The 22,742-nt window shown below is 51.5% G+C and overlaps 7 protein-coding genes across 7 annotated transcripts; 2 read left to right on the plus strand and 5 right to left on the minus strand.

The window, feature by feature from the left end:
- Window positions 1-361: 361 nt before the first annotated feature.
- AYO20_04819 (ATP synthase F1, gamma subunit) lies at window positions 362-1,423 on the minus strand (the record flags this gene model as incomplete). The annotated part of the gene is made up of 4 exons (XM_022643114.1): window positions 362-490; window positions 545-1,203; window positions 1,254-1,303; window positions 1,365-1,423. The coding sequence occupies 4 exons, from the start codon at window positions 1,421-1,423 to the stop codon at window positions 362-364; spliced, it is 897 nt and encodes a 298-aa protein (XP_022500925.1).
- A 675-nt stretch (window positions 1,424-2,098) lies between these two features.
- AYO20_04820 (hypothetical protein) lies at window positions 2,099-5,079 on the plus strand (the record flags this gene model as incomplete). Its single annotated transcript, XM_022643115.1, has 4 exons — window positions 2,099-2,162; window positions 2,276-2,529; window positions 2,595-4,877; window positions 4,945-5,079. 4 exons carry the CDS (start codon window positions 2,099-2,101, stop codon window positions 5,077-5,079), a joined length of 2,736 nt encoding a protein of 911 aa, XP_022500926.1.
- A 2,546-nt stretch (window positions 5,080-7,625) lies between these two features.
- Window positions 7,626-8,615, minus strand: AYO20_04821 (transcriptional activator hap2; the record flags this gene model as incomplete). Its single annotated transcript, XM_022643116.1, has 2 exons — window positions 7,626-8,230; window positions 8,300-8,615. The coding sequence occupies 2 exons, from the start codon at window positions 8,613-8,615 to the stop codon at window positions 7,626-7,628; spliced, it is 921 nt and encodes a 306-aa protein (XP_022500927.1).
- A 4,865-nt stretch (window positions 8,616-13,480) lies between these two features.
- AYO20_04822 (hypothetical protein) lies at window positions 13,481-16,426 on the minus strand (the record flags this gene model as incomplete). The annotated part of the gene is made up of 1 exon (XM_022643117.1): window positions 13,481-16,426. The coding sequence occupies one exon, from the start codon at window positions 16,424-16,426 to the stop codon at window positions 13,481-13,483; it is 2,946 nt and encodes a 981-aa protein (XP_022500928.1).
- Window positions 16,427-17,433: 1,007 nt separating this feature from the next.
- On the minus strand, window positions 17,434-18,503 carry AYO20_04823 (hypothetical protein; the record flags this gene model as incomplete). The annotated part of the gene is made up of 2 exons (XM_022643118.1): window positions 17,434-17,938; window positions 17,986-18,503. 2 exons carry the CDS (start codon window positions 18,501-18,503, stop codon window positions 17,434-17,436), a joined length of 1,023 nt encoding a protein of 340 aa, XP_022500929.1.
- Window positions 18,504-19,876: 1,373 nt separating this feature from the next.
- Window positions 19,877-20,443, plus strand: AYO20_04824 (hypothetical protein; the record flags this gene model as incomplete). The annotated part of the gene is made up of 1 exon (XM_022643119.1): window positions 19,877-20,443. The coding sequence occupies one exon, from the start codon at window positions 19,877-19,879 to the stop codon at window positions 20,441-20,443; it is 567 nt and encodes a 188-aa protein (XP_022500930.1).
- An 810-nt stretch (window positions 20,444-21,253) lies between these two features.
- AYO20_04825 (hypothetical protein) lies at window positions 21,254-22,393 on the minus strand (the record flags this gene model as incomplete). Its single annotated transcript, XM_022643120.1, has 1 exon — window positions 21,254-22,393. The coding sequence occupies one exon, from the start codon at window positions 22,391-22,393 to the stop codon at window positions 21,254-21,256; it is 1,140 nt and encodes a 379-aa protein (XP_022500931.1).
- Between the last annotated feature and the right edge of the window lie 349 nt (window positions 22,394-22,742).

The following is a 22,742-nucleotide window of genomic DNA, read 5'->3' on the forward strand; positions in this document are numbered from 1 at the left end:
TATGTCAAGATTTGATGAAGGTGTTTCAAAACTGGGACAGGGGAATGCTCGGCTTGATGACTTTGGTTAGACGCGAGAATTCACCCAGTAGTGACTAGTGTGGGATCTTGGTGAGGCAGCGGTAAACAAAGGATCTCATTCAATTCACGGCACGGCAGGAAAGGATGGAAACAATGCCGACCAAGTGCATTACCTGCGGCAAATGTAAGCAACGTCAAGACTTTCGCAAGAAGCCACCTGCACCACGAGAAGATGCTCATTGACACAAAAGCCGTGCATGAAATCTGGAAGAGTCTTCTTTGATAACAGTAAAAAATTGAGGGTGGGCAGTTATGTACAACTTTCTCTTTTGAAACGAAGCCTACATGTCTTCCGAGGCAGTGGCACCAGTGATAATCTCGACCAGTTCTCCGGTAATGACAGCTTGTCGGGTTCTGTTGTACAAGATAGTAAATCTGCCAATCATGTCTCCGGCGTTCTTGGACGCGTTCTGTTGAAACCTCATGTCAGCGCAAGTATCAACGTCAGATATCAGACAACTCACATCCATAGCATTCCGTCTGGCGGACTGTTCACAGGCATGGCCTTCGGCAAGTGCCCAGTAGAGAGAGTTCGCCAAGGCATACTCTCGGAGGTTGGCGAGAACTTCGTCATCAATCTCAAAAGCAGCAAAGTTGGGAGATTGAGTGATGGCCTCCTCGGAATATGCTTCGACCGTGACAGGTTCATAGCTCTGAGCGTTGATGAACTTGTTGTAGAGAATCTTGACGCTGGCGTATTCTTCCGGGAGCAGGACGAGTTGGTCGGCAATAGCTTGGGCATCGGCAAAGGTAGGCACGTCTCTTCCAATACCAGCAAAGCTCAACAAAACATTCTTGGGGTTGGAACGACCAATTTGGGCCTTGCACTTTTCACCAATGATGACGATATCGAGGTTGGGGTCCTGCTCCAGCATTCGACGAGCGGCACGAGACATTCCGGAATGAATACCACCGCAGAGGCCTTTGTCGGAGCTGGCAACAACCAACAGTGTCTTCTTCTCCTCCAATGGCTTGGTTTCCGCCTCTTCAAAGACCTTGTTTGACGTTTGCCCATAGGATCTCGATTCGGTCATGGCCTTTTGCGCACGAGTAAGCTTGGTCGAGGCAACGATTTTCATGGTCTTTGTGATCTTTTCAATGTTTCGAATGGACTTGAGACGACCTGCGCACCGTTAGCGATCGCAATCGAGCTTCCTGTCTCAAATTCCTTACTCTCGATTTCTCGTAGCGTGGCATAACCGGCGACCTGGGGAACAGCCGTCCTGGTGATAGATCAGTCAGGGTTATTCTAGCTCCTGAGATTTTGCACCCGATTGAACTCACTTTGCAAGGGCGGCATTGCCAGCCACGAGGGCCGGTCTCACAGCTCTGGACAGCATCATGGTGCAACTTGGCTGACCACGAGGCCGTAAGGGAGCAGTGATGTGATGGAGAGATGGACTGGATGTTGAGGGAGAGGAGATTCGGGTGGTGCGAGGGCAGCTGGTCAATGAACAAACTGAGGTTCCGATCAGAGCTTCACTGGTGGGAAGACACGCTAGCCTAATTAGGACTAGTGTTCTTGAAGAACAAAATCGTCGATACAACCGAATCGGAAGTGGGCATTGCCTGTTGCCTCTCCCTCTTCCCTCCCAGAACGAGCCTCACGAATGAAGTGAGTGGATAAGTGGTGGACTGCGCTGCTCTCTGACTTTCCCTCATTCTATTTTCCTACTCGGCCTCGCCCATTCCCATTCCCATTCTTCTCATTCCTTTCCCTTCACTTCTTCTTTCCTCTTCTCTCATTGTCTCTCTCTTAAATACCAACTCAACTTGTTCCTCAGTCACTCTTCGGCATCTCCATCGCTCGCCTCCTGGAATACCAACCACAGGCACGGTCCCCCTTCGTCGCTATCGAGGTCTCGCCCACCATTCCGATTTTCCGAGGCGCGTTTTGGAGGTCACTTCAATCCGTTGCCTCACATTCCTACTCACGTCCACCTCTATTATTTGCTGTTCCACCTCTACCTTTTATTTTCGCGAGGTCACTGCGCTCCGTCTCATATCCCACGCGCCTCATGGATTCTTCCGACGATGATATGCCCCTCGCGGGTTCAAGGAGGGTAAACGGCACAAACGGAGGTACGCTCTCCCCATTGCAACCAACGGCTCCAGGCATCCTCGTTCGCGTTGTTTTTCTCAACTTTCTATTATTCGCTTCTCGACATTTGTCATCTAACTGACACTACAAGCAGTCACGCCTCCTCTATCTTCCTCCAAAATCCCGTCCTCACTTGACGCTGCAATGGATCGTCAGATTCCCACCAACGGCGAGGTCATGCCGGGTATTTCCATGGCCAATGGTGAGGTAAAGGTAGAAGAGCTATCACCACCTGGCAACAAGAATAGCATCCCCAATGGCGTCGCTGCCGCAAAACGCAAGGTCAGGGAGAGTCTCACGCGACCATCTTACGCCGAGCCTGAAAGCAGCGACGACGACTTACCACTGGTATGCGACCCCTACAATTCCAGATTCTGCCTTTTGAGAGAACATCCCGGCTGATCTAAATGCAGAGCAAAAAGAGAAAGATCTCAACGGCTGTTGATTCAGATTCCGACGACGCCCCTCTCGCTTCCAAGGCCAAGGCAAACGGCAAAGTTGTGCAGAAGCCCCCTCGAGTCTCGGCTCATCAAATTGGTGAAGAGTCCGACTCAGACGTGCCTCTTGGCCAGAAGCTAGCCAAGCAAAAGCAGAAGATCGAAAAAGCAGCAGAAAAGGAAGCAAAGCAGATTCGAAAAGAGGAGAAGGAGACTGGGAAGGCACCCAAAAAGGCCGTCCCGGCAAAGAGAGTAAAAAAGGAAGAATCCAGTGACGACGAAAAGCCTCTATCGAAACGTGCATCTACAGCCGATACCAAGAAAACGAAAGCCGAACCATCTAAACCCACTAAAAAGGTTAAGATAGAAGCTCCTCCTTCTCCGAAGAAATCCAAGGTAATCAAAAAGGAAGAGAGTGCCGATCCCGAGGAGGAAGACGACGAAGAAGACGAAGTCAAATGGTGGGAGGATCCAACCAAGGGCGATGGAACAAACAAGTGGGAGACTTTGCAGCACAATGGTGTCGTCTTCCCACCCCCTTACCAACCACTTCCTCCAAATGTCAAGATGAAATACGACGGTGAACCTATTACCCTCCATCCTGATGCAGAGGAAGTGGCCGGTTTCTTTGGTAGCATGCTCAACTCGACGCACAACGTGGAAAATCCTACCTTCCAGAAAAACTTCTTCAGCGACTTCAAGGACATTCTAAAGAAGACTGGCGGTGCAAAGAACAGAAATGGGGAGAAGGTGGAAATCAAGGAATTCTCGAAATGCGACTTCAGACCAATCTTCGACCACTATGATGCGGAAAGGGCGGCGAAAAAGGCCCTGTCCAAGGAGGAGAAGAAAGCTATCAAAATAGCAAAAGACGAAGCCGAAGCGCCGTACATGTACTGCGTCTGGGATGGCAAGAAACAAAAGGTTGGCAACTTCCGAGTTGAACCTCCTGGTCTTTTCCGCGGCCGAGGTGATCATCCAAAGACGGGCAAAGTCAAGACGAGGGTTATGCCTGAACAAATCACGCTCAACATTGGTGAAGAAGCCACCGTCCCTACTCCTCCTGAAGGCCACAAATGGAAGGAAATCAAGCACGACAAGCAAGGGACGTGGCTGGCAATGTGGCAGGAGAACATCAACGGCAACTACAAGTATGTCATGCTGGCTGCCAACTCGGACGTCAAGGGCCAGAGCGATTACAAGAAGTTTGAGAAGGCTCGTGAACTGAAGAAGCACATTGATCGAATTCGCAAAGATTATCGGAAGGAACTCAAATCAGAACTCATGGCAGATCGGCAAAAGGCAACCGCCATGTATCTCATCGATCAGTTCGCTCTTCGTGCCGGCAATGAAAAGGGCGACGATGAGGCTGAGACAGTCGGTTGTTGTTCTCTGAAATATGAGCACATTACCTTGCGAGCTCCGAACACGGTTATCTTCGACTTCCTGGGCAAAGACAGCATTCGCTTCCATGAAGAGTTCGAGGTGGACCCACAGGTCTTCAAGAATCTCAAAATCTTCAAGAAACCGCCGAAGAGTGAAGGAGACGACATCTTCGACAGGCTCACTACGACTCAACTCAACAACCACCTGAAGAACTACATGCCTGGTTTGACCGCCAAGGTCTTCCGTACCTATAACGCATCTTTCACCATGGCCAAGCTCCTTTCCGAGATGAAATCTGAAGGTACAATTGCTGAAAAGATCAAGGATTACAATGACGCGAATCGAAGAGTAGCAATTCTCTGTAACCACAAGCGAACAGTGGCAGCCGGGCATGCGAATCAGATGGAGAAATTGAGTGACCGAATCAAAGGCCTCAAGTACCAGCAATGGCGAGTCAAACAAATGATGCTCGACATCGACTCGAAGATCAAGAAGAAGAAGGGCGCAGAGTATTTCGAGTTGCCCGACGACCTGGATGAGGCGTGGATCCAGGAACACCAGGCTTTCTTGTTGGAAGAACAGAAGATTAAGATCACCAAAAAATTCGAAAAGGATAATGAGAAGCTTAAAGCGGAAGGAGAGAAAGAGATGAAGCCGAAGGAGCTCGAAGAACGCTTGAAGGCTGTCAAGGAGCTGGAGAAGAGGTTTCAGAAAGAGAACAAGACGAAGAAGGTCGAGGCTGAAGGGAAGTCTCCGACAATTGAGAAATTGGAAGAGCAGGTCAAGAAGTTCGACGCGAGGATTGCTACCATGTCCGTCCAGGCGGAGGACAAGGAGAACAACAAAGAGGTGGCATTGGGAACTTCAAAGATCGTAAGTGTTGGACCACACGTGGTCTTATCGTGTCAATCAGGCTTTGCTAACCATATCTTTCTTGCAGAACTACATTGATCCACGGTTGACGGTGGTTTTCAGCAAGAAATTCAATGTTCCCATCGAGAAATTCTTCTCAAAGACACTTCGTGAAAAGTTCGAATGGGCGATCAAGTCCGTTGACGAGAACTGGGTCTTCTAAGTCTTGTCCGATCGATTTGGTCATGCGGACTTGAGCAACGACTGGACAGCACAGGCCATGACAAAATGGTCGCATTTCAATGTTGGCGACCTACTACAATCTACCGACATCCAGCTTGGTCGAAGACTCGACGAGTATCATACGAGAAGAACGCATCACTACGAATACCATCCACCACAGAGTCCGATGATGTACCTTCAAGTGCTGTGGTTTGGGACGCAAATGGTCACGACAGATGCATGTTTTCCCCACGGAGACTTCCCTCAGCAGGTGTTGTTCCAGGCTGTAGGGGGTTGGGCGGTCGCCTGTATGCTCGGAAATGCAGACAGTGCATATAGCTGGAGGACGACTCTCTCTGTCCTTTACATTACCAGCGAGCTTTTTTCATGGAATGTCTTTGCGTCTGGTTTGCATCATTTCAGAGAGGAGGAAAGGGGAGGCGAGAGCTTTGCTTGTTTAGCTTGCATTTGGGGTTTATTAGCATGGCACCGACTCAGGGTGGCGGCGGCATCGTCTACCAAGCACAGACTTTCACACCAGCACTGTACAGTTCAACGCAGCTCAAGCAGCACAGTACAGATCTAGAATATTTAGAAGAAGCTACCTACCTACCTACATACTTAACTAGAGCCTTCCTAGAAGACACCTGTCCATGTATATATTTATACCTACTCGTACAATATACAGAGGGAAGTCAAATCAATCTATAGACGTCTGAGAGAGGTTCTATACAGAAAGGAGAAAGAGGTGTATATATGCATGTATGTATGTATGTATGATCCCTCTCTCCCGGTCTCTCTCTCTCTACCAAACCACCAGAACAGACCACGAATATCGCCACCACCGTGGAGTGAGCATGGATTATGGCTCATGGGTATGAATGAGTATGTGTGATTAAAAAGCATATATGATTGACAATTTCTGCTCGTAGCTCAGCTAGAAAGGAAAAAGACAGACACTACTACTTAATTCTTTCGAGCATCCAGCCCCAATCTGATCCCTGTACAAGTCAAGTTTCAAAGTCAAAAAAGTCAAAGTTCAAAGTCGAGTCAAAGTCAATGCCGTCAACATCCACGACCAACAACCACAACCACAATGACAATCACAACGATAACCACAAGCGCGACGACGACGACGACGACGACAACGATCTATCCTTCTGCCTTCCTCTCCCTTTTCGCATTCCAACATCATCAATGTCCAGTCTCGTCTAGAGACCATGTGGGCAAGGGTGTGTGACATGCGGAAAAGGCCAGAAGCAGAACGCTGATTATCATCCTCTCGGCGTCTCCTCAACAGCCGTGTCCTTTCACTGCACCAGGCAGCATCCCTCTGCTACCTCTCAACCAAGCCCAGCCTAGTCATGTCCCTCTCACTCCTCATAACCCAGGTGATCCAGCCCTGTTTGTAATGCACCCTTTCTCTTCCTGCCATTCATGGTTCCCAAGTCCCCTTCCCGGGCCTCCCCATCCCTGTGATTTCCACCAACCGAGCATGCAGAGGCAATCTGTTCAAAATACATCTCGAAAAAAGCACGCAAGACACAGATTCGCACAAGGAGATTCGTCAGGCCGGTTCGTTCAACGATCGTCAATGATGGTGTAAGAAGGAGTAATAAAAACGATGGTCGATGCTTCAAAATGGGTTCGGCTCACTCAATGAACACGAACCAGTAGTCGAAGGAGAGAAAGAAAATGATGCCGTCCATTGGTTGTGCGCGTGCACGTTGGTCATTCTCGCTCGCCCAATGTATCCCCCCATCCGGTTTTCGTGCTGCAAAAAGGCTCAAAATTCCCTCCGATTTTCCCATATTGTTTCGCTTTGACTGCCTTGTCCCTTTTCACGGTGAGGTGAGTCCTTGTTTCTAAATTCCCCAGCTTCCCAGCGTCGAGTTCCCGTAGCCCTGTCTGTGTCTCTTGCAAAGCCCATGATCAACGCGAGCACTCGAGTCACCCCGGCAAGGGACACGAACACTGTTGCCACCTCTTTTCGTGGTCATTCCAAAGCCTATTCCACATACATTAATTTCGACACCATGGTATGTGCGTGGATATGTAGCAAAAAGAAAAGTCTCGGTCGTTAAAACCAACAGTGGAAAGTAAATTGCGTTCGGAAGCGACAGGCGGTGTGATCAAAGATGATGCGGGTGTCTGATAGTAGCCAGCTGGTCGTCGCGGCGGGCGGGTTCTTGTTGTTGTGACGAGAAGACGGTAGCTTTTGCCGCCAACCCCAGGGCGTCGGAGGCAGATTGGAAATGAAAATTCGTCAGCTGGTGACGATAGGTTTGACGTGTCCTGGCGTGAGCCCATACTCTCTGTAATGTTTGATATTGATGGACAAAGGAAAAGTTGAGGGTGATGAACGGATTAACCCTGCGAGATCCAGCAAGTCATTGAAATCCAAAAGACCTCCCACCCAGACGATGCTTCTCTCCCATCCCCAGACGAAACAACGCTTGCTAAAGTGGCAGGCCCCCCCTTAGTATGCAAGACAAATGAAAGAGATGGGAAAAGAATGTCCAATGTGGCTTACGGAAAACATCAGGCTCAGCCCGTGTCCTCCTCACCGTCATCGTCATCCTCTTCTTCGGCACTCTCACTGGCGAGCTTCGATCTCTTGACCGGGGTTTCGTTGTCGGAAGGGCCCGCCTTTCTCTTGGTGCCCGAAGACACGTTGTCGGCTTTCTTGGTCACAGGCGTTCCGTTCTCGGTGCCCTCACCTTGATTCTTCTCCAATGCCGCAACCTCATCGGCCGTCAAGAACCGACCGCCGGGACCACGAGGTCGTCGCATAGCATGATTGTGTCTCGACTCGTGAAGGTACGGCTTACGACCTTTGGATGTGAGCCTCAACTGCTCTTCAAGCTTCTGTCGAGCAACACGGCGTTTGAGAATGCGATGGAACTGTTTCGCATTGACATACAATGGAGACTCCTCTGCACTTCCCGCTACAATTTCTTCCTGTGGTGGCTGTACAGGTTGTTGCGGAGGAGGCATTGTAGGAGGAACCGATTGTCGTGGCATGTTATGATTCAGGACAGGCTGAGAGACTTGGCCGTGAGGACTCGTGATATGTTGGCTCATGCGTCTCTGTTGGTTCATCTGTCCTGCTTGGGGCATGCTCACAGTGGAAGGCAGGGGCGGCATTTGTCCTGTATTCAAGTGTTAGAAAATGGACCGCCATCATTCTCAAGATGCTACGGGAGAAGGGGTAGACTCACCTGATGCCGCCGCGGTAGCCATGGCCGCAGCTTGAGTCGGCGATATGCCATAGCCTTGTGTCATTCCCGTACCGACACCATATTGCGGATAAGCAATGGATTGATGGACACCACCGGCCGACTGAGGTTGATAGTGATTCTGGCTTTGGGAAGGGAGGATGGGAGAGGCTTGATTGGGGTTGTGTTGTTGCATATGCGATTGAGGGCCGGATGGAGACTGGAGCGAACCGGGACCGGCACTCTGAGGCGACGTTTGATAACCTCCCTGCATGTGAGGATGCTGGGTGTGTTGCTGATACTGAGGGGGGTATTCCATCATGTACACGTCTTTCGCTACGAAGATGGCAGGTCTCGCTCAGTACTGGTGATGGATATCGGGGCTGCAGAGATAGAGAAGGTTCTCGGCCCGCAGAGAATGGACTTGCTTGGATCGCCTCAGCTGTCGCGCGTACGGGAGGACGCAGGTCTCCGGAGGCTAAGCTGGGCAGTTAAGAGGTCGAGCAAGGCCGCAAAGGGTGATGGTCGAATAGCTGAGACGCGCTCTCTGGGGGCTGTTGTGCCTTGAAATGTTGCAACAACGGCGCCTCGACACTCTGATAGGAGGGTCTAACAGCGGTAGGTTGGAGCCTGGTTCCTTGCGTTAGTTGCTAGCGCAGCTCACGGCGGTCACTGGATCGCCGGCAAAGCACCAATACTGACCTTCGCTGATGATAGAGCAGATGATGAGCAGACTGGGTCTGAAAATTGTCGAAGGAGTCGAACCCAGCGGTCCACTCACTATATTGACAAAGACAAGTCAACAAATGAGGCGAGATAGGGTCCGGGATGTTGCTGCAACCGTCGACACCCGGGCTGAGTTCGCCTCAGATTGGGCTTCTTTGCAGGAGAAGCTGGGGTCTAGCGCTGTTGATGAGTTGTCACTTCTGCTCTTGAGGGAAGCAGAGTGTGGCGCGGGACGAGGATGCCTGACTTGAGGACGTCACGCAGCAGGCACTGTTTTTCCAGCTCTTTCTCCTGCTTGCTCCGCCGGTCAACGTTGTTGTCGTTCCTCGTCGTCGCCGTTTTTTCTGGCGGTGCTTCCCGCTTTCCCGAAGCTTTGATGCGACGCGCCGCAGGCTGGAATGGATTTGTTTGGATTGCGGGCGTCTGAGAGGAATGATTCGAGGGCGCGGAAGGAAGGTAAGCTGCGATTCGATTGCCAGACTACGTACTGAGGACAGTGTGAATCAGTATTGGCTCTGGTAGAGCGCAAAGACGATTATTGGAGGATGGGGTCGGGTGGGAATGGTTATGTAGCAATCGATTGGAGGCGCGCATGCAGTGATGTGTTGGCAACTCCATGCACTCACCTCTTAGTTCCGTCCCACACTGTCAACAGGCAAACCCGGAGGCGGCCAGCCAGTATCTATTCTTGTAGATGATGAAATTTCTGGTCTTGTTGGAGAGGGGAAGATTTGTGGGATCTGTTGTGGTCTCTCGGAACAACCACGGGTCGTGCCCAAGTGATGCGACAGCCCGGTCAAAGTTGCTGCCCACAAAATGAAGCTGGTTGAATTTACAAGATTCTAGTTGGCGCGAGATGCGCAGAGGCCGGTTTCTGCGCCCGCGACAGGGATGAAGCTGGTTACCGACGCGTTCTTGATACAAGAGACGACAGACCCCGAGCGAGATCGAAGTTTGATGCGCTCGCGATTGTTACAGAGCGACAGTGACGTGGGAGTTTTGCCAAATAATGTGCGGCTGGGGTTGAAGCGCTGTCAATGGCGGTAACGGGAAGTGCGGCGGTGGAGGACTGTATTTTTTGGGGACACGGGACTGGCGGTCGGTCAGTCAATCGGTGATGCGTGTCAGTCAATTTTGCGTGTTGTGATAGATAGATTGCCAGCGGTGAGGCGGGAGGTTTACCGCGGTGAGTAATGGCAGTAGTGGGTGGGCTTGCAGATTGCAGAGCTGGCCTAGGTGACTGGGGTTGGGTGGGAGGGGGTTGTGTTGATGGCTTGTCGGGCTGATGGATGGCTTGTTGCGCTTGTCCTCGGGGGGGGGCTGATGAGATCACCCGCCGGCGTGCGCGCATACACGAGTACAGCAGTGTAGCAATTTCTGTCCACCGTAGTTATTGATGTGTTTATTTGTTTCAATATGCTTCGATGCGCGCAAGGCTCTACGGGATCGAGTTGAGGGTGAATGGTGATAGGTGGTGAATGTTTACCAGCAACGTGGATCGTGGAGAGAGCAGTCGAATCAAATTTGATGATGCAGTCGACCAGGTAGAGGCAGACGAGGGAGATGATTCGGCCAGACGTTTTGGCTGAGCTTTGGGTGTGTTTGGTAGGCTTAGGTAGGTAGGCTGGAGAGCCGCCTGGCCTCGGGTTGGTTCGGGGCTTTTTGCTTTTCTTTTTTGATCACCCTTTGATTCGACTCGCGCACTCGTGAGACTGGGCAGCCCCACGTTGAAGAGCAAAGCGGCGGAGATGATGTCGTGCGTTGCGTGCTCCTTGCGGTAGCGAGCAAAGACAATGTGTGAGTGGTGAGTGGACTGGCAAGACGACAGAGTAGTCGGCCCGGCTGGAGGATGATTGGGTGATTGGGTGAAGGAGGTGAAGTTGAAACCAGCAGGCGAGGGGCGATTGGGCGATACAAAAGGGAGGGAGGAAAAAGCCAGAGGATGAGTGGGCGGCTGAGGGGGCGCGGCTTGTGCTCAGTTGACTCGGTTCCAAGGTTTGTTTCCCTTGAGAATGGGGGGATGGGATGTTCGGCGACCAGCTGCAGGGTACCAGGGCCCCCCGAGAAGAAAAGCAACACTTCGCACTACTACTGTCCGAAGTGCGTACTACTGTCTACTACGAAAGTCACTACGAGGTTTCAAGGTTTTTCTGCTCGCTTGAATTTGCTTGGTCGAGACAAAGAGCCAACCATGGAAGATCCTCGTGACCCGATGCATCCACAGCCGTGCTATTCCACTATGGGACTAGTTTCGCACACAGGATTTTCCTCAACAAACTTGGAAGCTGAATGAGTGTCAAGTCGTTGTACCGAAATACCGAGCACCTACGAGTACCTCGCAGTCAAGGACTGAACTGCAACGTGACTGTATACTTGTTACTATACCTGTACTCCTTACAACGACACACCACTCGCTACGAATCTCTCCGCTGTATCATCACCTCGCACCGATAACCATCTCAAGGGCCATCAGAAGGGCGCAGGCTGCAGGGCTGACGCAACAGAAGCAAAAAAAAAAACCTTTGTGTCCACATCATGTGACCGGGCTTCCGCTCTTCTGCTCGGCAGCTTTCACCGCATCCTGCGCGGCCCTGGACTTCCCTGTCTTCCGCTGCCCTGCCACCTCAGTTTTCTCTTCTGTTTTCCCTTCTTGTCCTTCTCTTTCTTGCGCCGGACCTACCGAGGCCTTGTACTAACCCGTTACAACGCAAGGTCTCCTCTCTCGTCCTCGCCTCCTCGCCCTCCACCCTCACCCGGGTTCATGTGTCAGCGGCGACGTTGCATGCGTTTCCACCACAAGTCCTTCGCTTAAAAATTCCATCACCATAACCAGCCCAATCAGGCCATCGTCTCCGGATGCGCTGTTGCGTGATGCCCTGCCTGCCCCAATCTCCCTCACTGCAACACTTCCTACTACCTTTCTCGTCGGGTCAACCTCGAGTCCTCGAGTCCCTCGACTGCCTTCGATCGTCGCAGACGCGAATCACACCACGGCTACCATTGTTTTGATCACCAAATTGCTCCGAGTCTACCTCGTACTTGGGACTTGTACCTGTAGCTCCTTTTGTCCTCATCTCCAATCATCTACCAGGAATTTCCGGAAAATAACACTGTCTCGCCCAACCAGACGCCATATCACTCTTCAGTCCCTGACTCGAGCCGCTGATTATTTCCCTAGTGGCGGCCAATCAAGCTCGCCAACAGCCTTGTTTTCTCTGTGGAATTTTGTGATTCGTCCACTTGGAGGAAAATCCAACAGATAGTTCACATGTTCGTCGAGCTTCGTCTGGGCGTATGTCTGCCTGGCTTGACACCAGCACGAGATGAATGTGGACTTGGCTTGAAACATACTATCTCGACAGACTCGCCGAGAAAAGCACATGTCAGAGCCTTGACCCCGCGGGTCCAGCACTCGATGTATGGGCCGTCAACGACACCAACCCTGCCTGATTGGACAAGTCGACAGGAAGTGGCGTCTATGAATGAACAGCCGTGAGGTCAAGGTGATACTGCGTAAGGGTCTTCGTATCCTTGGAATCGTCGTCACGCAGCAGACAGCCTGGCGAGCCAGCCGAATTCTTCTTGCCCTCAGTGACGAATATAGTCCACGAGCTGACACATGGGAATTACACCTGTGCGCCGTGGGTGCGACCAAGGTTCTCGTCGTTCGTCATGTTGTTCTTGATCAATTGGCTGTCTCCTTGGACCGGCTGGTGGTCTCCTCCCACCCATGATCGACCACATCACACACGCCCCGTGCCGCTTTCCTGTTCCAGAACCATTTTCACTCGGTCACTGCCATCCATTGTCGATCTTCATCTCGACCTTTGCTTCTTCCCTCTCCCGTGCCTCAGGTCTCGAGACTCTACCAGTCTGTCTTCCTAGCCCCTGTGAATGCGGTCCAGAGCCACTTAGTCAAGGAATTCTCGACCCACAATACCCACGCGATCCATCATCTTGAAGGGCTTGCTTTACCTATCTTGTGGAAAGTATTTTGATGCCAGAAATCTATGTGTACCTATCCGGCAGCGGAAGATGAATAGACCGGCTCACTGACGATTGTACAAGTACATGTACATATGTTTGATGGGCTAGCTGGTCTCATAATCCCTGTCTGTTCTCCCCCGACTTAGAGCTCGGAGCGTAGATTTCTAGACCTGATCCCACGACCCAGGAAAGTCGTCGTCTCATTTGTTGAGTAGCAAACTATCGATACCTCATCTGTGCTTCTTACAATGTGACTAGACTCTTTACAGGGATAGCAGGAGGATGGCCAAGACAGAATGCAGATATATGCAACGTGTGCCACGATCCACGCGTTTATGATCGTCTCGATGCCCGGCGTGGCAGGCCTCCAGGGGTATTCTATGCTTGCCTTTCAGACCAGTCCATTCAATGCAGGCCACGACCAACCATGCTGGTCACTTCTGACTTGATGGTCGGCCCATTGTCGCCCGGTCAATCACTCAGAACAGCTCTCAGCATTGCCACAAATGACTCGCGTAGCTTCAGCACCTCGCTGACCTCCGGCTTGACAGGCTCGCCGGCACTCCTTCTCAGCCTGTCTTGTGCCTTTCTACGGCGACGACGTTCAGCCGAGAGAGGGTCGAGATCGTCTTCTGCATCATCTTCTTCGGAGTCAAGGTCATCCTCTTCGTCGGAAATGCTGAGATCCATTAGATCGCCCTGCAACGTTACCAAAATCGTCAGCATAAATCCAGTATCAAAGGCGGCACCTTTTACAGAGGCGGCAACCAAGTCAGGAATGGAAGAGAAACTCACCTCATGCAATCCGAAATCGCTACTCCGGAAGTTGGCCCCCGGCATCCCCGTGGCTGCTTCTGAAGAATTGGCAGACCCTGTTCCCTCGGCGGCCATTTTCTGCCTCGTCTTATCACTATGCCATTTCTTTCGCGCCTCCTGCCACTTGATTAACTCATCGACCTCTGTGATGATGATCTCCCTGTCCACCGCCCTCATGTCTAGCGCCCCTTGTAAGATCGCATTCATATCCAGTTTCCCGCCGCTCCTGGGGCCTTTTCGGAGGAACTCGAGGATGCCCTCAATCCAGCCCATCAAGGCGGTAAAGAGGCCGTTATCGTGAGTATGGACTTCATGGATGAATTTATACAAGTTATCTTCGTGTCTGGCACAAAGATCGATGAAAGACTGAACAGTCTGATTTGGGTCGGCTGACACGTCTTGCCTCTGTGCGATTTCGACCGTTTTGATGGCGTCGTCGGCGAAGCGCGCAAAGTCCGTGATGGAGTTGTAAACATTTGCAGATTTGTACACCCGGATTAAAGGTTCGTAGAATATGGTGAATAGATCACGGAACAGCTGGAGAGTATTGGGCTCCTCGATCATGGCTGCCATCATAGCCTTGTCACGTTGCCGAGTCATTAACTTGAGAAGCTGCTTGAGGTGTGAGAACATTTCAGCGCCTTGTTTAAGTTCTTCGTCTTCGTTTTCCACTGCACTGTTCCACGCCACCCATGCGTTGTAGACCCGTTGAATCTGTGGCGGCGTAAGTTCAGGTTCGAATTGTTCTGACCTGAGAATCGCCACGACAAGGTCAATTTGTTCTGTCTCCGCTTCTGCTCGGAGGAGGTTCTTGGTTTCTTCGGGACTGTCAACGAACGCTTTGATTTTGTTGACCAGGACTGGGTCTCCCACTTGTCCGGCGACACCATCGATAGATCTCTGGAACTGTCGGATTCCATCTGCCAGGGTCTGGGCAAAAATTCGTTGTAATAGTGATCTTGCGCCGAAGGGTTGTGCCAGAAAGAGATCCAGGACACCAGACATGACTGCTGCAGGGTTTGCTATTCGAATCACGTTCTTCAGTACCGTATACGGCACCAGAGAATGTATCCGTTTCGCCTGGGCAAACAACTCGGGGGAGTTATCTTCTGCCAGGAATAAATGGTAGATGGTGGCTGCCACTTCTATCCTGAGCCATTCTGCGAATTTTTGATACTCGGGGCTTAAATCTGCCAGCTTGTCTTTGCTTCGTATCTCAGCAAATAGTTTGGTCAAGCCATTAGCCTCGACGATATTTCTTCGGAATTTCTCCATGTAGGTGTCAAGCTCTGCCGCTCGTTTCCTGGCGATGTCGTAGAACTTCCTCTGCTCTTCCAGCCGCCTTGCGTCCATCTCTTTTCGTCGTTCGATGTCTTCTAGTTCCTCTTCGTTGAGACTGATAGGTTGAAGAGTCAGGAAATCAGTCATTGATTTCGACTGTGCAATATTGGGGTTTTGCAAGAGAGTCCTCAAGAAAGCTCTTAGTGAGACTCTTTGATCTTCTCGATGTAGGCGAACAGTCTGCGGACTTGGGCTGGTTCCTCTTTCTCTGGAGAGACTCCTCGGGGTTGCTGATGACTTGGGTGAGCCGGACCCGAGATTAGGACTCAAAGAGTTGGATGACTTCAAACGTCGGTGAACGAGAAAATTCCTCCCAGAATCCTCTACACTGACTCCAGTAGAGACGGAAGACACCGACGAAGTATCGTCATCCCCTGACGGCAAGACAGACGTGAAGGTGGAGGATTTGTTCTTCCTGGGTAAAGGTGGGAGAATCTTGCCCGGCATCTCAGTCCGAAGCCTTTTGTGTAGCTTCACGAAATCACCGTACCGTCTTCCGATGTATATTTCTGGTTGATCGGGTCTTTTGACTCGTATCAGGAACTCGGCGTGCTGATGATAGCGAACGGTTCGCTTGACTGAGGTGATCCTCACACCAGCCACATTGATATCCCAATTGTTGATGTAGTTTCCTTCTGGAATATTCACAACCAGGCCTTGTTCGTTCGCACCACGCTCCACAACTTCCATCTCGGCGAAACGTATTCTCTCTTCATAACCAGAAGCCGTGGGTACACCAGAAACCATCATCAGCTCCACCAACTTTTCGGACTTTCTGGCCAACTTCCGCCTTTTGGTTTCTTCTAGCCTGTCTTCCGATGAAGAGATGTATTTGCTGGCAAAAGACTCAAGGAAAGTCTGTAACTTGTCCTGCCAGAATTCCTTCTCTTTCGCCTGGTCGAGGAAGGGGAAATTGCGGACGTGATTGACAAAGATATACCGTAGGATTGGCAACTCAGAGTCCATGGGGGAGACTTCGCCATACTGTGAACGGAAAGGAGCACCAAAGCGTTGAAGGGCCGTCGGACTGCTCAGTTCGGTGATCTCTTCCGAGACCTGACGGGAGATGAGTTCTCGTTTGAGATAGTGCTCTTGTTTGCCCGTCAAGAGTTGTCCCGCTGGGGATGTCGAGTCGCCTGGTGAGGCCGGAGCATCGACACTGATCTTGGGGACTTTGATATCGCCATTGGACTCGGAGACGACCGCAGGTTTGTCCGCAGATTTCTCTTGCACGTTTGCGACAACATCGTGGGTAGACATGTTTGACGGATGGCCAACAAGAGCAAGGGGAAGGAGGGAAAGCAGGTCAAGCACTCATCTCCGGGGGACAGTAGAAGAACCTTTTGAGCACATGGAAAAGTTAAGAAATTGCCAGCAGGAACTGTTTACGTGGCCCTGGGATAAAGTGATAAATGCGCAGCCATGTGATGGGTATGAGTAGGACTTGGTCAAGCGACGATCTCCTCGTGCCCTGACGATAATGGTTCAGATTGATCAATGACTACAAGAAGAACAGTCACTGGAACGTGAATCCAGCGTCACAGCCACGGTTGCTGTCATGGCTCAGCAGCAAGCTTCAAACATTGCCGCAGATGGCGGCATCATGGGCGTGAAAGCAGGTGCAGGATGACTGCGTCATGGGGCGGAAGGAAGATGGCCGCAGCCCAAACTTGGCAGGACGAGGCTAGAGTGCCCAATAACAAATAAGCCAGGTACTTGAGCAGGCACGAGTAGGGGGTGGCGGGGCCTCTTGGGGGTGTCAAGTGGGTGCGCGCAGTGGTCAAAAGTGACAGCTACGGGTAAGATACTATGAATTTAGGGGCGGCACCACCGCTCAGGGCGTCTGGAAGCACTGATTCAAATGACATAAGTCCGGACACTCTGCATTGGTATGACCGTTAAATGACAGGGATAATTCCCAATCTCCTCCACACCTGCAGGCACCACAACACCACAGCCAACATTTACCGAGTACGAGGCACAGATCATCCCAACACGCGTCCAGTTGTGAGCGAGGCAGTGCGACTATCAATCTCCCACCCAGTTCGGTGGAAATCAGGAAAAGGTATTCGCCCTCATGTTGACCTCAGATTGGATACCCTCTCTCGCGCTTTTGATGCTAGCAAGGCTGACTTTGTTGTAAATCATGACTGTGTGGAAATACAACCCCTCTCCTCCGCCCCTTCATCGGACAAGGCTAGCGATGACGACGACGACCAGGAAAATCATTCAGCCTGACCCGACGACAAGAATCTCCTTCCCCGTCCTCACAGGACATACACCAACTTTTGCCCACTCACTTTGTCGTGTCTCAACAAATCACATCCTTCCAAGACGTGCTCGAGGCCCTTACCCACCTTGGGAGGATGAACCTTCAGGCGTCCCTGCTCCAAAATGGGTTCGACCTCTTCAATCCACTTTTTCATAAACTCGAAGTCCTTGGTGTTGTCTTGGCTCTCGAAAAAGCGCTTCTTCACGGGTTCTCCGGTCGCAGTGTATCCCAAATTGAAGGTGGTCTTAACATCTGTCCGGGGCAATTCGACGCTCAAAATCGCGCCATAATTCCCTCCAGATGAAATCACCTCTGAACAGAGCTTGGCCGTTTGGGGCAGGGAGATGGTATCCCAGATATACTTGAGATCATTCTTGGTATATTCCTTGATCTTGGTCGCACACTCTGGATCATTGTAGTCAAAGGCGGCGACTGCTCCCAACGATTTGACCAGATCAAAGTTACGTGGAGAGCATGTAGTAATGGGTTTATATCCAGCACTATCAGGTCAGCACCAACCAGTCCCCCAACGGCATTTCACACTTACAGCTTTGCAAATTGGATCCCAATGGAACCGGTCGCGGAGCTGCCTCCGTAGATCAGGATGAACTCGCCTTTGGTGGAAGGCTGCGAGGGTAGATCCAAGCCCATCTGTTGGAAGAGTCCTTGCCCACAGGTAACAACAGCGACGCCCAATGTCGCGGCCTCTTCAAACGACATGTTGTCCGGAACGCGGATCTGCACATCCGCCTTGACTGCGATGCGCTCGGCGAATGCGCCATCTTCAGGCTGCAACTCATTGCATCCGTGCGCGAAGCCACAGATTCGATCACCGACTTTCCACTGTTTCGAGTAGCCGGTTCCTGTCTCTGCAACCACTCCAGAGTAGTCGCAGCCCACGAGGAGACCTTTCTCGTTCATGTAGTCAATATGTTTCCAGTCGGTAGGGTTCAACGCAACCGCTTTGACATCGACATGAACGTATCCTGGCCTGTGCTTTGGGTGAGGCCGGTCGGTGACGAAAGACGCCTTTCCAGGCTCACCATCCATCACAATAGCCTTCATGGTAGCGAGTTTTGATTGGCGGTTACACAATGGATCAGAGATTTCGCACACCACAAGTAGTTACAGTGTTTGTTCAGACTCAATTGAGGAGTGTTGAGTTAATGTACGAGATGCATGGCCCTTCTTAATGAGGAGGATGAATTAAGTCCGAGAGAGTTTTTCCCCTTGTGTCCATGAATTGGTCAGCGACGGTATAAACTCGCAACGATCCCACAGCATGATCCATATCCCGGACAGATACTCCGCACCCCTCCTCTTTGGCTCGATGTTCGATGCGGGACATCAGGCATCCAATTTTACACGTTGAAAGCTGGGCACTCGACTCCAGAAGGGGTGGAAATGACACAAGGTGAAACCATAGGAGTTGTGTGCCTGGGTCGTAGCGAGGCGACATGCGGCAAATGTACGGCAAAGGCCATCCTTCGTTCTTGTGTAGAAATTCCACAAGTCAGCGTATATCCTCGGCTTTAAGTTGGAGCTGGATAGGTCACTGATAAGTATGCCATTCAGTAGAAAGACATGATCAATCGGATCGGACAAATTCTCGGGGCACGGGAGCATGAATCCCACCGTCCTGGCTCTCTGCCTAGTCGAATGTTTGGTGGTCAGTCGTCACAGAACCTCAGACACCATGCGAGTTTTCGTGGCTGGTCAGGCCATCACCAACTTGGAATCATTCGCCCTTGTCATCACAACAAGACACGAAAACTGAAAGATCTGCTTCATCAAGATGTCATTTCATCAACGCCCAGCTTTGTCCAAAAGACAGGTCGATCAGTCGCCCGCCTGTCGTCCAGGACCACCGTGTCGTGTCTCTACAAAACTCATCTCGCGGAAAGTCTACTGTCGTCGATCCGTAACATTTCCAGATGTGGGAATCTTAGGGCGGTCACCTAGATGATGCAGAGGACGCCTGGGGTCTGTAAAGAACGGACAGCCTGTTTTTTGGACCTTTCGTCGGTTTATCGCACTTGGACAGAAGATAATAATTGTAGAAGTCCAGACAGAAGGGGACAGGTACACCGTAAGTGCAGCCCGCGATGGGTTGTATTTGCTGCTCCAGAGCCAACCATGCTTATAGGACCATGCTGTAAACCATCAGGGCAGTGCAGTGGCTGCGTGTTTGATAATAAAGCTCTTTAATCGTCGACACAAGCCAATACCAAGGCAGTATGCTCTACAACGAAGCTGTTGGCAGCATACGCCTCCCCCTAGACCACAGCCTCGTCGCATTGTGTGAGGCTGTGAGTGCCTTAAAGCGGCAGCCCAATCCCCGCTGCTTCTCCAAACCAAATTATTTTTTTCGACAATATTCCCTACCACTTTAGATACTCACCGTCACTCCGCCTTCAGGTTTTCCCTACTCCAGAATCATGGTCCGTAAACTCAAGCACCACGAGCAGCGGCTCCTCCGCAAAGTCGACCTTCTCACCTACAAATCCGACGGTCCTTCTCACCGTGAAGCCGCCATCCGGCGCCGATATCATCTCACCCACCCGCTCGACTACTCCAAGTACAATGCCCTGTGCGGTCGACTGAGGCAGCTCGCGCACTTGCTGTCAAATCTCGACCCGGCGGATCCGTACCGCGTGGAAACAGAGAGCGTGATGCTAGAAAAACTGCACCAGATCGGGATCCTGAAGCAGAACCGCAGCCAAGGCGCCGGGTTGTCGTCGGTGGAAAAGGATGTGACGGTCAGCGCATTCTGTCGTCGCCGCTTGGGCATAGTGATGGTCCGCATCGGCATGGTGGAACATGTCGCCACGGCACACAAGTTTGTTGAACAGGGCCATGTAAGAGTGGGCACTGAAGTGGTTACCGACCCCGCCTTCCTTGTCTCGAGGGGCATGGAGGACTTTGTGACCTGGGTCGATGGAAGTAAAGTCAAGAGGCAGGTTTTGGAGTACAGGGAAAAACTGGATGACTTTGACTTGCTGTGAGATGATGAAGAGATGGGACCCTCAGGCTCATTTGAGCCATACAATCAAGCTGCAATCTCTGCCGACACACTCGGAACCGTGCACCTTTTTTGCTGCTTGGGATTCGAAGGGAAGTGCATGCCGATCAAGACCCCAACGAATTCGTCGGGCGCAGGCTGCACAGACGCATGAGCACGACTCATCACCCTTTGCAGCCCCGGCCGAGTATCTTGATTCCTTATGCTATGCTCAGCCTTCGACCTGTATTTGTGCAACCAAGAAGCCTGCAATAAGCGCAGACAGCGATCGGGGAGACGATATGCAGGCTCCATTATCACACAGATAGGGCTCAGACTGCGACCCAGATGCGCTTCCTGCGCCTCCACTCGACTTATACGCTCAGCAGCAAGGACTGGACTATCATGTTACTCGAAGTCTCAAACGAGGGAAGGGAAGCCCGAATCGACCTTTTTATAAAGGACGGGAACAATAAAATTACCAGAGCTGCATGAACTCGTCATCAAGGTTCTACAGCTCACTGTCTGATCTGGCTTCCTATGTACAATTTCGAACAACCCCAAAAATTCCTCCAGGATTAGTCTGATCATGACGGGTATCTTCAGGCCATCCTCAAAAAGAAAGGAGCGCATTTCATGGTATCATATGAATGGACATGTTGACTCTGCCGGGCGCATAAGGATCGAAAGAAAATTGATGTCGATGGAATCGTCAGAATACAACATGCGACTGCTGCAAGTGTTTGACGCAGCTAGACCGACCGGAGGCTCTCGTCGCACCCTAGGTCAGAAGCCCAAGCGGCTGCTAGTGTTGTTATAAGTCGAAGCACGACCATTTTCGAGCTTTATCCTTGTGCTCTCCTCCATCTTTGGCACCCCTGGTTCCAGTTTTGCGACTGTGGGTGCCTTCATCTGCTGCACCCACATCGACTTTCACGCTTGGACTGCCCTTCTCAACTTCAAACGTAGTACTTCCGGAAACCTTGCGAATATCGTCTCCCCCGTGATGGTCCGCGTCACTTTCATCATCACTGACATCCAGTCGAAACCTTCTCACGCTGTCTCCGTCACATTCACCTGTGAAAAAAGCTCTCCGTCCATGCTTGGGTCGGAAACACCGGGGAATGACTCTGCGGAGGAAACCCCTGACACCGCTGTGTGCGCGGTCGATTTTCTCGTACTCGACGCGCCGCGTTGCATTCGAGGTCCAAGATATCACGGTGTTCAAGGTTGGTCTTCCCGGGCTTGTAACGGGAGAGACAGTTACCGACTCGGCGTACCTGGTATTGATTTTGGACAGCTGTGGCATAACGTCCGAGTGCAGGGTCGGAGAGCGATCATTGACGCTGGCCGGGACAGCGTACGAGAAGCCATAAGTGTAGGGATATTGGTCTGACTGATCATGCTGTTGGTGCTCAACAGCCGTCAGTCTGGCGTTGATCTTCTCACACATGCGCCGGATACTCTCCTGGTCCAGGGTGTCCTCGGGGATTATGGATGCATGCCGGGTTGCTGTCCGCGAGGTCGACGCGCTGGGCAGAGGTGTGATGTCCCTACTCAAGGCCAAAACTCCGTCCAGGGAGGAGAAAATCTGGCAGCTCTGGCGATGCAGCGCTATGGAATCCTGACGCGATCGACGCCGTTTCCTCGCAAGACTGCTGTGTCGGGAGGGGATGGATACGGAGTTGTGCCGCGAGTGTCGAGGACTGTGTTGAGGATGGGATGCTTTGGACGAGGCCGATGACTGAGAGCAAACCGTCCGCGATCGCGGTCTCTTCAGCACTGTTTGATGATGGATCAGGCAATCTGCCGTTATCGCGGCCTTCTGGGCAGGCGAGCTCCAACGCTTGGAGCTTTTCTTGGTGACATTTGAAATGGCCGAGTGGAAGGACTCGGTATCAGACACCTCGGCAGTGTCGTCACAAGTGGCCGTCATGTCGTACCGTATGCTCATTATTCGTATCGTCGTCATGTCATTCATAAGTCTCGGACGTGGAAATGCACTGTGGTGAAGCTGGGGTAATAGTCTCTCAGAGGGCCTGGCGTCCCCAAACTGTGGCATACGTGACCCGACGAAGGCTTCTGGATCGTTTGGGCCTGCAGAACAAAGGAGAAGTGGCGTGGGTGCAGTCTCTTTCCGTTACCAGAGCGCGGGAGATTGAATAGGTGAAGCAGGCATTGATGGCGAGGACCAGCTCGGCGTTGTCATAAAGAATTCTTTATATTCATACCTCGTGCAGTCTCCGCGAAATCACCCTGTGGGCATTCTACCATGTTTGAAACACAGAAGGAGAACAGATACA

Source organism: Fonsecaea nubica (genome assembly GCF_001646965.1).
Source record: "Fonsecaea nubica strain CBS 269.64 chromosome Unknown Scaff26, whole genome shotgun sequence".
Taxonomy (NCBI): domain Eukaryota; kingdom Fungi; phylum Ascomycota; class Eurotiomycetes; order Chaetothyriales; family Herpotrichiellaceae; genus Fonsecaea; species Fonsecaea nubica.